A 14,335-nucleotide genomic window follows, 5' to 3' on the forward strand; every position below is an offset into this window, starting at 1 on the left:
TCTGCCCCTCCCCTGTTCATGCTCTGTCTCTCTCTGTCCCAAAAATAAATAAAAACGTTGAAAAAAAATTAAAAAAAAAAAAAGAGTCTGTTTTTTGGTTTGTCTCTTCTTTTCTTTGTGTGTCCTGTTTCTTAAATTCCACTTATGAGTGAGATCAGATGCTATTTGTCTGTGACTGACCTATTTCACTTAGCATAATACAGTCTAGATCCAACCATGTTGTTGCAAGTTGCAAGTTTTTTTTTTTTTTTTTATGGCTGAATCAGCTTCCACCGTATGTATACGCCCATGTGAATGTTTTTAAAAATAAAAACAATCACAGCCTAAAGAGAAGGTCGTACCCTGCAGTGAGATGTTTTCTGCAGGCTCTATTAACAAAGAAGAACTCAGTTTCCAAAATGCTAATGAAGACAAGGGCATAGTGCCCAGATTCACCCACTCCCAGCATCACTGGGAAGCTGACTGCAGTTGAATTTTTTGCTTTAGCCTCCCTAGAAGCGAGAATCAGGAATTCACTCATTGGTTCGACCAGAGTTGACTCAGTGACTGCCGTGCACCAGCCACCCTGGCTCTTGAGGATGGGATGGTGAATAAAAGAGTCTCAAATCCCTGCCCTTAGGAAATGGGAACACAGGCAATACATAAATAAAAGGCAAAATCGATAGCTATATCAGAAGGTGATGTGTGCTACCTAGAGATAAAAATGAAGCAGGGAAGGGAGACAGGGAATGCCAGGTGAAGGTGGTCATGGAAGCTCTCTCCCAGGAGGTGAAGTCTGAGCAAAGGCCTGAGGAAGAGTGCACGGATCTGCGGAAAGAACTTTCCAAGCAGAGGCAACATCCAATGCAAAGGATAGGGGCAGCAAGGCCCGTATGAATGAGCGAGGGAAAGAACACTACGCAAGGCCTGAGAGGTAAGTCATTAGGACCTTGAAGCCACTGTGAGGCTCTGGCTTTCATTCTGAGGGAGGCTGGGTGTAGCGTGGGTCATCTCGAAGACTCCCTCTCCGTCCGCTCTCTACAGTCCAGTTCCCATAGTACCTTCGAGAGTTTTTCCCTCATGCCCCTAGTTTTCGTAATCTGTGGCCACCTAAATAAAGATGAGGGGCAGTGGGAGGGTGGGGGCTGGCACTGAGCATCTCTTGACGCATCGGCCTGGCGGGACTCCTGAAGCCACAACCCCCGGCCCCCTCCCTCCCCGGGGTCACACGACCCGAGACAGAGCGGCCTGCCGGCACCTCCTCAGCCGTGTCCCGGCTCTCCTGAGAAGGTGGCATCTGGACGGGCACTGCCAGCCTCCGTGGGCCTGTCGGCACTGGCCCCCAGGTCTGCCGGCCACAGCAGGATTCGGATTCCAATTGTAATCACACACACGTGCCCTTTTCCTGTGACTTAGGGACAGGATGAAAAACCAAAGCCAGGCAGTGGGGGAGAAAGCCCCGTGTTTTTGCTCTGTTATTCACTCAGCAAGTGCTTACTGGGCACCTGTTATCTGCAAAGCAGAAGATAAACCCAGGCTGACTTGGGTTAAGTCCCTCCTGGCTAAATGTCTGTGGACAGTAATATAAATGCATATTTATTTAATGCTGCTGGATGCCACGCACTGTGGTGAGCACAGGACATACAACAGGGGAATGAACGGTGTCTTCATGGGACTCACAGTCTAATTAAGGAGCTGTGAGTGAGGGATAAAATGATGGCAAATGGTGACAAGTGCTATGAAGGAAACAAGCTGAAAAGAACAGAAAGAGCCCTCTTTCCAGCTGGGTGAAGAAGTCTGTGCAAAGGTGGCCATGTCAGCCGAGGCCTGAAGCACGAGAAGGGCAGGGGGTGGGGCGTTTCCAGGCTGAAAGAACATCATCTACAAAAGCGGAGAGGGGAGGACAGAGCGTGGTGTATTTCGGGAACCGAGAGAAAGACAGGACGGAGCACAGTGAGGCAAGAGAGGCCGGCAGTGAGGCAAGTGAGGCCGGCAAGAGAGGCCGGCCAGAGGCTGGCCCAGCAGACGGGCCAGATCGCGTGGACTTGCACGGACCAGGAGCACGTTCGGTTTTATTCTAAGTGCCCAGAAGGCAGCATGGGTAGATTTTAAGCAAAAGGGAACGACAAGAACCAATCTCCTCATTCAACAAATATTTACTAAGCACACGTGTCACGGAGCCTGGCACATAGTGCATATTCATAAATGGTAGTTTCCTCCCACTTCCAAGAAACTTCCCAATTTTATCTCAATAAAACTAGGAAGAAATGCATTTTTAAAAAAGGAGGCTTGGGGCACTTGAGTGGCTCCATCAATTAAGTGTTTGACTCTTGGCTCGGGTCACGATCTCATGGTTTGTGAGATCGAGCCCTGTGTCGGGCTCTGTGCTAACAAGTGCAGAGCCTGCTTGGGATTCTCTCTCTTCCCCTCGCTCTCTCTCTACTCCTCTCCTGCTAGCTCATGCGCTCTCTCATGTGCACTCTCTCTCTCTCTCTCTTAAATAAACTTAAAAAAAAAAAAGAAACCTTTCCACATAGTCGAAAAAATAATAACATCAGGCAAGCAATACAGGTGCCCCCCAAAAGATTCAAGCACTGCCCCAGGGGCTGTAAGGAGGGAAAGATCACCTGTTGAAGGTTAAGGGCTACGTAGGGAGATGTGACAGGGGCAGCAAGGAGCACTTCAGGAAAGTCATGATTTCAGCAGGGTAAGTGGGCCTGGAGGGCACCCAGGCAGAGGGGTGAGAAGAACAAAGCAGGGGTGAGGGAGACGGTGCACAGTGGAGGCAGTGTGGGTTATCTGGCTGCAGCAGACTGCACGAGGGGAGGCTTCGCTGTGAAGGGAGGCTGAAGAGACAGGGTTGTACTCAGTGAGCAGTGGAGCCCCAGAGCATCACAACCAGGGATTAAATCGTGAATGTTAGGAGCATGTGATAGGTGGGAAGGGAGAGCAGCTAGAGGGCTGGTGCAGCACCCAGCAGAGTGAAAACTGAGGCACGGTTTCCAGGAAAGGCAGGAGGAATGGAGAGACAGTAGGAAAGGCATTCTGGGGTCACCAGGACGAGATGTGGGGACAAGGAAGAGGGGATGGCAAGCACAGTCCCTAGGGCTTTGGTCTCAGTACTGTGGAGAATGATGAGGCCACTAAGGGAAGGAAGAGGGTCAGAAGGGAAAGCCAGCTCGGGATGAAAAACAGTTAACTATGTAACATTTCAGACGGAAATGCACGCATCCAAGTCAAGAGGGTCCGACAGTCAGAGTGTCTGTCCAGAACTCTGAAAGTTAGTCTGGGGACGGAAAGAGACTTTCTGACGTGTTAGAAAAGTACAACTCAATTATAAATAAAATCAAGTGAGGAGAGAAGGGTGAAGACAGATGCTAGAGAAAATGCTCACGTTTCCTAGAGGTTTGTGGGGGTTTTTTGTTGTTGTTTTTAAGTATTGATTTATTTTGAGAGAGAGAGAGAGAGAGAGAGAGAGAGAGAGGGAGAGAGAAAGAGAGACAGACAATCCCAAGCAGGCTCCATGTTCAGCACAGAGTCCAATGCGAGGCTCAATCTCACAACCATGAGATCATGACCTGAGCCAAAATCAAGAGTCAGACGCTTAACTGACTGAGCCACCTAGGTACCCAGAGTTGTTGTTTTTTCTTTTTTTTTTTAACATTAAGACGACCAGGATCCAGTCCCAAAGAATCTGATGCAGAATCAGGGGTGAAATCCAGGTATGTGAACTTTACCAAATACTCTAGAAAGACTGTGTTAGGGGTGCCTGGGTGGCTCAGTCGGTTAAGCGTCCGACTTCCGCCCAGGTCATGATCTCACGGTCCGTGAGTTCGAGCCCCGCGTTGGGCTCTGTGCTGACAGCTCAGAGCCTGGAGCCTGTTTCGGATTCTGTGTCTCCCTCTCTCTGACCCTCCTCCGTTCATGCTCTGCCTCTCTCTGTCTCAAAAATAAACGTTAAAAAAAAAAAAAATTAAAAAAAAAAAAAAAGAAAGACTGTGTTAAACAGAAGAGAGAAACAGAACTAGCAATAAAGAAGAAGGTGCGATCAGGAAAGTAGTGGCATAGGGACAGAATGATTTTTTTTAATGTTTTTTTTTTTAATTTTTTTAATGCTTATTTATTTTTGAGAGAGGTAGGGAGAGACAGAACGTGAACAGGGGAAGGGCAGACACAGAATCCAAAGCATGCTCCAGGCTCTGAGCCGTTGGTACAGAGCCTGACATAGGGCTCGAACCCACGAACCGTGACATCATGACCTGAGCCGAAGTCGGACACCCAACCGACTGAGCCACCCAGGCGCCCCAGGACAGAATGATTATAGGTGAGGAAGTCATTAAGAAATCTGGTTAGAAAGGTCCCAAGTGGGTTGGATAGAATGTCTATTGCCAGCAGCAGGGATCAGGGAGGTTATAAGCACAGACTGTCCTCATGGGAGTTTGGTGGCCACCTAAAGCTGTGGATGTCGAGGGTGGCAGGCACACTCAGGTCCTGCTCTGGGCAGTGTGGTCTGACCTTTCAGAAGGAAATCTGGTATTATGTTTATTGAGGGCCTCAAAAATGTCATCTTTGGGCCCAGTAATCCGTTCGGGGAAATACTCAAAAAGAAGTAAAATGTCTTATGAGCAAAAATACATCACAGGAGTGGAAACGTTCAAGGTCCTACACCATCTTGAACTTAACAACGCTGAGGAAAGGCATGCAAGTCAAATGCTCATCTGAAACCTGAAATTTCACGTTCAGATCCCAAGTATCCCACGAGTTTTGTGCTTCCTCGTCTTCCACTTCTCTGCCAATATTCCACTAACCCTTGTTGACTCTGATGCGCCCAGAATGTACTTTATGTCCTACAGTCATCGACTTTACTTGTGTGATTCCCCCACGATGATGTAAGCTCCCGGAAGGAAGAACCAGGTATTATGATCCGTGAACCCTCTTGGAGTCAAATGTTTGCTGGATGAACAGCCCACTCTCCCATTAAATCCTCCACCGCAGCAAGCGCAAAACCACAGCAGCTCAGCCCCGTCAGCAGGCCCACCCTCTGCGCCGACTCTCCTGGGCCCCACTTACCTGCATAGAAGTGATAGAAGGGCCACCAGACGGCGCTATTTGGGATGTAGGTAAGCAGTGAAGCCACGTAGCCTCGGTAGAAGCCTCGAAGCCCATCAGCCCGCAAGATCTGTCTGATGATGTCCTTGGTCTGGCCGAAGGCAACCACCCCTCGTCCCTCCGGGCTCCCTCGCACTTGGAAGCGGCCCATTCTCTCGCCCTTGCGCTGCATCATCAGGTGCTGGGACACCACATCGATGGGCACCGTGATGCTCTGGGCCACCAGGGAGGCCGAGCCACCGGCCACCAGCGATTTGACCGTGTTGCTCTGGCTGTAGTCGGCGACAAACTTCCGGGTGAGCTCGTACGTGGTGACATAGCACTGGCCAGAGATGAGGGTGAAGGTGTTGACCAGGAACCCCCGGTAGAGGCCAGTCACGCCGTCTGCTCGCAGGATCTTGATGAAGGCATCAAAAGTCCCGTGGTAGAGGCTCTTGCCTTTCTGAACCTGCAGCCGGGTGCGGATGAGGGTAAAGGGGTAGACGCTGACACGGATCATCATCGTCATTGCCACACCGAACACGTAGAACTTCTTCTTGTCCAGGTGTTCCCACTCGATGATCTGGATGTTGCGTTTGTCCTCCATGGCGCCTGAAGACCTGGAGATGTGAGCGGGTGGGTAGATGTGGGAAAGGAGGCCGGAACCTCGCACTCGGCCCTCCTGGCCGGGCTCTGACCACCCTCCCCCCCAGTTTCATCTCCTGGGGTACTCACGTCCCCAAAGCTTAGATTCCACCCCGTCTAGCTTGGCCAACTCTCGCCTGAGAGTCTTCCTTCACGGATCAGGGTGCTGCCCCTTCTCTCTCCTTTATCAGCCCTGTCCTCACGTCAGTGACTCCCTAGGCTCCATGCCCGCCGAGGCTCCCCGTCCTGGGCTCATCAAACGGCCCATTCCGGTCTCTGCCTCTGCCTGGGCCCCGGTGTCATGGTCCGTTCTCCTCCTTCTCTGCGCACCCAGGCAGAGCTCAGGATGCTGAGGACAAACCACCTGGCCGGATGCAAGGCCTTCAAGTGGGCTAAGGGGACGTCACTAAGTGACACAGCAGGTTCCCAGTGATGAAGGGAAGTGCTCCATTTCAGATGAGGAGGCAAGGCCTTGACCCTTCACCCTCAGCAGGGTGCCTCTTTTGTCACCATTACTAGCTGCCTCGCCTTAATCTCTGGTCCCCAACACCCGCCCCCCATCCTGACCCCACTCACACTACCCTTACATGGCTTCCAGTCCACATTAGAAGAAAGTGTGGCACCCCCCCCCACCGCTCCCCTCCCTCCGATGAAAGGAGTTAGAAAGTTAGGAACAAGCCAAAGGTCGGAGTCCTCTTTGGTTATTAGATAACTCACTCTAGAGAAAGAAAAAAAACAGCAGAGAGCTGAGTAGTTTCCCTGAAGGGCCTTGAGAACGACACAGCTGAGAACGTGTCTGCCCCTTTCACCCCCAAGCGTATAAATAATAACCTCCGTCCTGTATGATGAGGGGACATTTCAAAGTGACACGGAAGATACAGATTCTGCCTTCGAGAAACTCACAGTCTATTCGAGATGACACGGTATCCCTCCGGGAATGAATGTAAGATACAGAAAGAAACCAGGGCAAATCACTGCACGTGTGGCTCTCATGTCAAGTGTATCCTTCGCCTGAGTTTCCAAATAAAAGTAATACTAATAATCGTATAAAATTAGGAGCCTCCAACTCAAGAACTGTCAAATAAGAGGTCACGATACATCGGACATATTCTTCGTGTCAACGCGATGTGTTCCTGCCTAAGAAACTGGACGTTTTCAGCCAGAGGGGAAACTGGGAAGTGAAACTGGTAGTGAACAGTCAGGCTGCCCAGGCTTTGAGAGAAATCCCTACAGGCTGGGAACGGAGGTGGCCACCTCAAAGGGACAAGTCTAGAAGCTGAAGTGCTCCCGCGGCCAGTGCCTTGGCAAACCTCATGTCAAGTGTCTAAACCAATCCTAAACCACCTTCTGCAACCCAAGGTCCCAGCCTAAGGAGCCTCCCGCCTTCCCATGGAAGTCAGCGGAGAAGCAGGGTTGGCTCTCTGGAATGCACCGAGCTGGACAGTGTGAATGGTGTCACCTTCACTATGTCCAGGCTACCTGCGGAGCAAGCTGGCCACGCATGGGCTGCTGAACAAGCGAGAAGATCCCCTGGAGGACGGAGGTATTTGAATGGAGGCCAAGCAGGTAGACAATGAAACAAGAGGACGATGGCTTAGGACAATGAGGTTGCCAGAATGGAGAGTCTCGGCTGGGGGAAATGAGTGAAAGGAACACTACTGTGTCACCTGCTGGGGACAAAAGTGGCCCTTCCTCCCCGGCCTCAGACTGGGACACCCACCACATCCAGCAGGGCAGTCTTCTCCTTTGAGGCCTTCAGGAGAAGGTGGTCACCGTCTGCCCTGCCCAGAGTGTGATCCAGGGTCCCATGGTCATGTTTCCCAAATCACTGAGCAATGAGGAGAGAGAGAGAGAGAGACTCTAGGATTTACCGAGTACCTATCACCTCATATAATCCGTACAACCTAGCCCGTGCACAATTAGACACTTTGGCTAAATGAGAAAACAGAGCATCAGATAAGTTAAAAGGAAGAGGTCCAAGGTCACCCAGCTGGTCAGCAGTGAGGGCAGTGATGAGCCAAGATCTTCTACCTACACTACCACGCCTTCTACCCCACGGGAACTGAGGCTCCGGCACAAATCACACTGCTCAGTCTAAAGCCAAGTCACCCCTACCTGAGGGAGGCAGGATTAATGCCCTCATGACTACCAGTCACCCAAGGGTTCAGCATGAGCTCCTGGCCCCGCCGATGGCCAGGGCTTTCTCTCAGCTTTGTTCCGGAGAAGCCAAGATCTGCCCATGCTTTCCCGGTGTGCCGGTGGAGAGAGCTGAGTGGCCAGTGGGCACATGGTTGTCACAGGACAAACACGGCTGGGCTCAAGCAGGAGGGCCTCCCGCCGGGCTTGTGCAAGCTGTGTGCTAAGCCGGGCAGAGGGGAGGAGCAGCGGAGGCTTCTGCTCCAGGACCTGGTTTTGTGGGCACCTTCTCAACTCGTCAAGCTGAACCACAAAGGACCAGTATCCCCCGCTGAGAAACCCGAAGGCAGGACCCGTGCCCCTTTTCTGCTTTCCTCCGTCTCTTACATGAGCCAGTTGATTTTCAATTCCCAAAAGGAAGGCGGACTCTCCCCTCCGAGGCCAAAGCAGATAACTCCTACCATCGCCGTGGTGACAGGAGGAGCCACTAAGGGTCATGCCTCAGAGGAATAAGCCTCCAAGTTGAAGGGCAGGGGGCACCGCACCCCCTCCCTCTACCCCTTCCAAAGGTGGGGCTGTTCCGCAAAGGTGGGATCTCAACCTGCTCTTTGTTACATAACTCCCAAACCTCCTGCTGAAATATCAAAACCAGTTCTTCTTGTTCTACCCCCTGGAAAATCCTCCTTACAGACTCCTGTACGCCTTCCAGCCTTCCCCTCTCCCAACTCAATCAGCCCCGGTTCTCTATGGCCCTTTCCTAGGCTATTTGTGCACACAGCTCCAATTCTGAATTTCCTCCCACCTTTCAACCCTGCTCAGATGACCCAGAGCATCCTGAAATCATCACATGAGACGTCAGAGGCAGAGCCACCAGCGCAAAGGGACAAACTGGTGGTCTCGGTACACCTCCCTTCCTTCCACTTCCGCTCTTCCTGAACCAGAAACATCACGCCAGACTATTCGCTAGGCTCTGACAGAAGATTCTGGTTAGAGACAAGGCAGTGTCACGGAAGGCCAGGTCACGAGGTGGAAAGAACACTAGTACTCAGGAGATCCGGGTTTGAGTTCTACTTCCGTTACTTACTGGTAGGGTTGGAACCAAGTCGCTTCATTGAAACTCCCTTTCCTCATCGGCGAGAGGGGGCTAGTGAAGCCTGCCACGGCTATATAAAAGTGTGGTGCAACTCATGTGAGGTAATAAGTGTGAAAGCATTTTGTAACAGCAAAGCATTTCTATCATTGCAGAAAGCCCTGTTAGACAATGCTGCACAGACCACAGCATGGACATTACCTGGGAGCTTGTTAGAAATACAGAATATCAGGATGCATGCTTAGACCTTTTGAGTAAGAGCCAACATTTCAACAAGTTCTCTGGGTGACCAGTGTGTGTCAGCGTTTGGACAACAGTGCTTTACGTATAAAGGGCCGTCAGTATTACAACAACGATAAAAACGACTCTACGGGTCCAGGACCATGATGGCTCCATCCTGACTCGTCACCAGAACTGGGCCCAATGATGACTAGCGGACGCATTCAGATCTTTTCCGCCAACCACCCCACCGAAGCAAAAATCCTGGACAACACACCCGTGCGGTTGGGTCTCGGATTCTCAGCTGGAAACAGGATCTTTGCTTCCCCCTTCTGTTCGTCTGCTCTCCCTCTGCATGTGCATCGGATTCTGCTTCCCGGGAGCGACCCGCGACGTGAACGCGAATATATATACATGCTGGCCCACGTGTCCTAATGAATATGCCTGTCCCTAGGGGAGGTCCCTGGCGTTGCCTCCGACCCCTCCTTTGAGGGAATCTCCTCCCTCGGTCGCCGTGAGTTCCCACCCAGCCCTCCTTTGGTCTTCCACCCACGTGACCCCTCATCCTAGACACCACATGACACCCCTTTATGCAGCCTCTGTCCTGCTCCCCGCACAGCCACCCTCGGCTGGGTCTTCAGACGTGGCCCCCGCCACGCCTCTCGCCCCGCTTCTGTCGCTGGCGGCGAGCCTCACGCCCCTCCGACTGCAAGAGATGCTTCGCTGGAGTCGCCCTGCACCTCCAGAGCTGCGTGGCGGGCTCCCGTGGACCTGCAGGCAGCCCTGCCTCCCTGACAGGTCCAGGTCCTCGGAGACCTTAGTCGCCAGGCACCCCACGCCGGTGCTTTCTTACCTTCTCCGATCACGGCGGTTCCGCCGCGTCCGAGGCGAACTCCAAGCCCGGACCTCTAGGCCACAGCTCCCACTCTAGCCTCCATGCCCGGCGACCGCCGGCCTCCGCTCGCATCTTCCCCCATCTCGACCCGGCTCCTGGTACTGCCGGAACCGGAAATTGGGACGCTGTCATTCCCGCCCCCTGGCGGGGATGCCCTGTGAGGCAACTCCACCAATGGAGTACTGAGTCTTGAGCCTCTGCCCCCGCCCCCGAAGAGTGGATGGGCGGGTCCTGTGGCCATATTGATTTCGGGCAGAAGCCACGCCTCCACTGGCTTCGTTCTGCCCTCAGCTCTACGGCGCCTGCGTGTCCTTTCTCCTTCGCCGAAACCGAGTCGCCGGGCGCTTCTGGGAGATACTGATGAAAGTGGGTCACCTTGTGTTTTGGGTCTGTTGGATATCTTAAATTCAATGTAATCTGTAATTTTTGCGTAACTTTTCTCATCTGTAAACCCAAAATAGTAGAGGCCAGTGTGCTGCAGGAGGAAGGACTCAAATGGGTTAGAATAACCCGTTTTGAGGTTTGAGGACTCGAAACATTGCAGGGATGGGGGACATCCTGGAGGTGCAGTAAATGACATTAGGGTCTCTTCTGGCTCTGACATTATTTGCCCATACTTGGATTTAAAAGGAGAAGAGGGCACCCGGTTGGCTTAGTGTTGAGTGTCTGGCTGTGGCTCAGGTCATGGTCTTGGGGTTCCTGAGGTCCAGCCCCGCATAGGGCACTTAGCGGTCAGCGCAGAGCCTGCCTTGGATCCTCTTTCTCTGCACCTCCCCGGATCGTGCTCTCTCTCCCTCTCTCCAGGAAAAAAAAAATTTTTTTTTTAAATAAAAGGAGGAGATGAGGGACTGGGGGGCCAGAGTGGAGAATCAGTTCACTTCAAGAGATATTTCTACAAGTCAGCAGCAAAGACCAACAACCCAATTTAAAAATGAATAGAAGGCAGGCCGCCTGGGTGGCTCAGTCGGTTAAGTGACTGACGTCAGCTCAGGTTATGATCTCACAGTTTTTGAGTTCCTGCCTGCATTGGCCTCTGTGCTGACAGCTTGGAGCCTGCTTCAGATTCTGTCTCTCTGTCTCTGCTCCTCCCCAACTCGCTTGTTCTCTGTCTCTCTCTCAAAAGTAAATATTAAAAATATTTTTTAAAAAATAGACAAAGGACTCGAATAGACATTCTTTTCCTTACCTCAGTTCATTAATAAGTATAGTCTTCCGTTTGCCCAGACCAAAAATCTGGGGGCCATCGCTGAATGTTCTCTTTTTCTCACTCATCACATGCAATCTATCATCAGACACCATTGGTTTTATCTTAAAAATATACCCGGGGGACCTGGATGACTCAGTCCCTTAAGCGACTGACTCTTGGTTTTCGCTCAGGTCATGATCTGACATTTGTGAGATGGAACCCCACATCGGACTCTGTGCTGACAGCACGGAGCCTGCTTGGGATCTTCTCTCTCTCTCTTTATCTCTCTCTCAAAATAAACTTAAAAAAATGATCATTTTCCCTCCCCTTTTCGAAACACTCCGGTGGTTCCCCATTTATTCAGAATAAAAACCAACATCTACGTGGCAATGGCCTACAGGGTCCTACAATCTCTCTCATACCCACCCCCAGTATCTTTCTCCTTTCATCTACCTCTATCACTCCTGCCTCAGGACCTTTGCGTGGGCTTCTGCTTAAGTCTGGAGGCATTTCCTCTGCCATCCACATAGCCCATGCTTTCATTTACCTCATGTTCCATTGTTCAAACTCTGCCCTATCAGTGAGACCTACTCTGAATCTCCTATTTAAAATTGTACAGGGACGCCTGGGTGGCGTAGTCAGTTAAGCATCCAACTTGGCTCAGGTCATGTTATGGTTTGCGGGTTTGAGCTCCGCATTGGGATCTGTGCTGACAGCTCAGAGTCTGGAGCCTGCTTCAGACTCTGTGTCTCCCTCTTTCTCTGCCCCTCCCCCGCTAGCGCTCTGTCTCTTAAAATAATAATAATAATAAACATTAAAAAATTTTAAATTGTACACACTCCTTCCACTCAAGCTTCTTTCTGCCACTCGATTCTTTCCTTCACAGCACATCCCCATCTAATGTCGGTACGCGTTTGACTTATTTATCTATTATTATCTGTCTCCCACACTAGAATGTATGTATGCTCTATGATCACAAGACTTGTGCGTTCTGTTCAGTAGTGTGCCCTCGGCACCTGACAGCGCCTGTCACATAAAAAGTGCTCAGTAAATATTTGAGTGAATGAATGAATGGATTTCAGCACTGAGAGTGCTTACCATATGCCAGGCACACAGACACCCCGCGAAGCAGCAAGCGGTACAAGAAGGGATTGCAGCGAAGGGGGGCGGGGGGCACTAATTCTGCATGGTAGGTTAGAGAAGAATCTGGAGGGGATGATGTTCTAGGTGGGAGAAGAACCTCCCTGTTCGTTCCTTGAGGCAGGATGTCTGTTCATCTCTGTGTTACCAAGACGTGGAATAACGCCGGGCACTCGGGAAAGGTTTCCACAAAACTGCACAGAGGTGCTCAGAAGCTGTAAGTAGCACCAAGGCGTGTTTGGAGGCGCTGGAGGGAAGGCACGCTGTTCCGAGGTTTTCGTTTCTTTATTCTGGATCTAACGAAAAGCCATCTCAAGTGTTAGGAAGATTTTTTTTTTTTTTAAGTAAGCTTCTCTTGACCCTGACCAGAGAGTGGAGACTGGAGGAGAGTGGCAGAAAGGTGGAAGAGACTGGTGTGGGGTCGGCTCTGGTTGTCTCGGTGAAGTGGTCGGGACCCGGTGGGACTGCAGAGGTGCCGAGGGGTTCGAGGGTGAGCGAGGGGGTGGGGGGGCTGGGGACCCACCCAGTGGTGTGGAGGGGTGGCAGAGAGGAAGCGTAGGGTGAGTTCCAAGCCTCCCCTCGTAGGGGAGCATTGGAGGGGAGCAGGTCTGGAGGGGATGACAAACTGAACCTGGGAGATGGTGCGTTAGAGACGCCTGGGGTGTGTCTAGTTACAGGTAAGCAGTAGCTAGAGGGGCGGGCCATGCCCTGTCCCCCACGATACCTCTTCCCGGTGGCCGGCCCTGTTGCTGCGTAGTGAGCCCTGTGAGGACAGGAAGCAGACCTGACTCCCGTGTCTCCCGCCGTCTAGGCCAAGTTCTGAGCCATAGCAGGTGCCGAGTGCATGTTCGCCAGATGGATGGGCGGATGCGCGTCCTTGGTTAAGAGGCGGGAGTGGAAGCGGCAGGCCTGGAGACCTCAGAGGGAGGGAACCCCTGTCCGAGGGAACCCCTCGGAGAACCCCTGTCCCTGTCCGAGGGAACCGTCAGAGGGAGAGAACAGAGCTCGCGGGAACGAGATGCAGAGGCAGACGGGGAGGCAGGTGAGCACGAGGGCACCGCAGCCGGAGACCAAAGGACAGGTGTTGCAGGAAGGAATTGTCGCCGAAGTCTGCAGAGAGGTCACATCGGGTGAGACTGACCGAGGCTGTGCTCTCACAAACGGTAAGCACCCCCGAGACGTCGGTCGCCCGAGCGTAGCGCCCCACGCTGCAGGCTGTGGACCTTCTTTCTGACAGGTGAGGAGCTGGGGGGGTGGGGGGGGCAGAGGGGAGGCTTCTGCACTCACAGCAGGTGCCGCCCCGGAGGCGTGTCCTGCCCAAGGCCCCACAGCCCCAGGTCTCCAGGCCAGCAGGGGAGCCGCAGGAGAAGGCTTGCGGGTCCTTGGAAGAGTGGAAGCCAGGCCCGGGGTAAGAGTGCACTGGGCGGCAGAGGAAGAGGAGTCAGCAGGGGACAGAGAAACCCCTAGAGAAGCCACATAAGGCCAGCAACGAAGACACGGCAGGCGGGATCTGGAGGGGACCCTTGTGCATCGAGTTCACAACAGCCAAGAGGTGCAGCCAACCGGGCGTCCGCCCACAGATGAGCAGGTGAGGACATCGAGGCCAGCGCCCCCGGCGGAGCACGCGTCAGCCCCCAGAGAGGAGGGAACGCATCCTGGGCCCGGGCTACGCCACGGTGACCCTGGAGGATACTGTGGTGAGTGGAAAAAGCCAGTCGCGGAAGGCCAGGCACTGTACAGTTCCCCCTGAAGCCCCTGAAGTGGTCAGACTCGTAGCGAGTGGCATGGTGGCGGCCAGGGCTGCAGGGAAGGGGGCTGCAAGGCGAAAACGCCCTAGAGATGTTGTTACACAGCAACGCGAATACCGTTGACGCTACTGAGCTTAAAAGTGGTTAAGAGGGTAAATGTTACGGTATTTGCTTTGTACCACGATTAAAAATAAATACGTAAATAAAAA

The 14,335-nt window shown here is 52.5% G+C and overlaps 1 protein-coding gene across 3 annotated transcripts in view; it reads right to left on the minus strand.

Moving 5' to 3' along the window:
• LOC101083648 (solute carrier family 25 member 44) overlaps positions 1-10,176 on the minus strand; it is a 32,842-nt gene extending 22,666 nt beyond the window's left edge. The window contains exons 1-2 of one of the 3 annotated variants that reach the window (XM_045049196.1): positions 10,011-10,174; positions 5,050-5,687 (exon numbers count right to left, since the gene is read on the minus strand). In XM_045049196.1, the coding sequence (XP_044905131.1) occupies positions 5,050-5,674 (625 nt within the window). In that variant the 5' untranslated portion in view covers positions 5,675-5,687; positions 10,011-10,174. Of the gene's footprint in view, positions 1-5,049; positions 5,688-10,010 lie in introns of all 3 variants that reach the window. The other 2 variants (XM_045049197.1, XM_019822419.3) reach the window with 2 other exon arrangements.
• Between the last annotated feature and the right edge of the window lie 4,159 nt (positions 10,177-14,335).

The sequence above is a fragment of the Felis catus genome, chromosome F1, assembly GCF_018350175.1.
Source record: "Felis catus isolate Fca126 chromosome F1, F.catus_Fca126_mat1.0, whole genome shotgun sequence".
Classification (NCBI taxonomy): Eukaryota; Metazoa; Chordata; class Mammalia; order Carnivora; family Felidae; genus Felis; species Felis catus.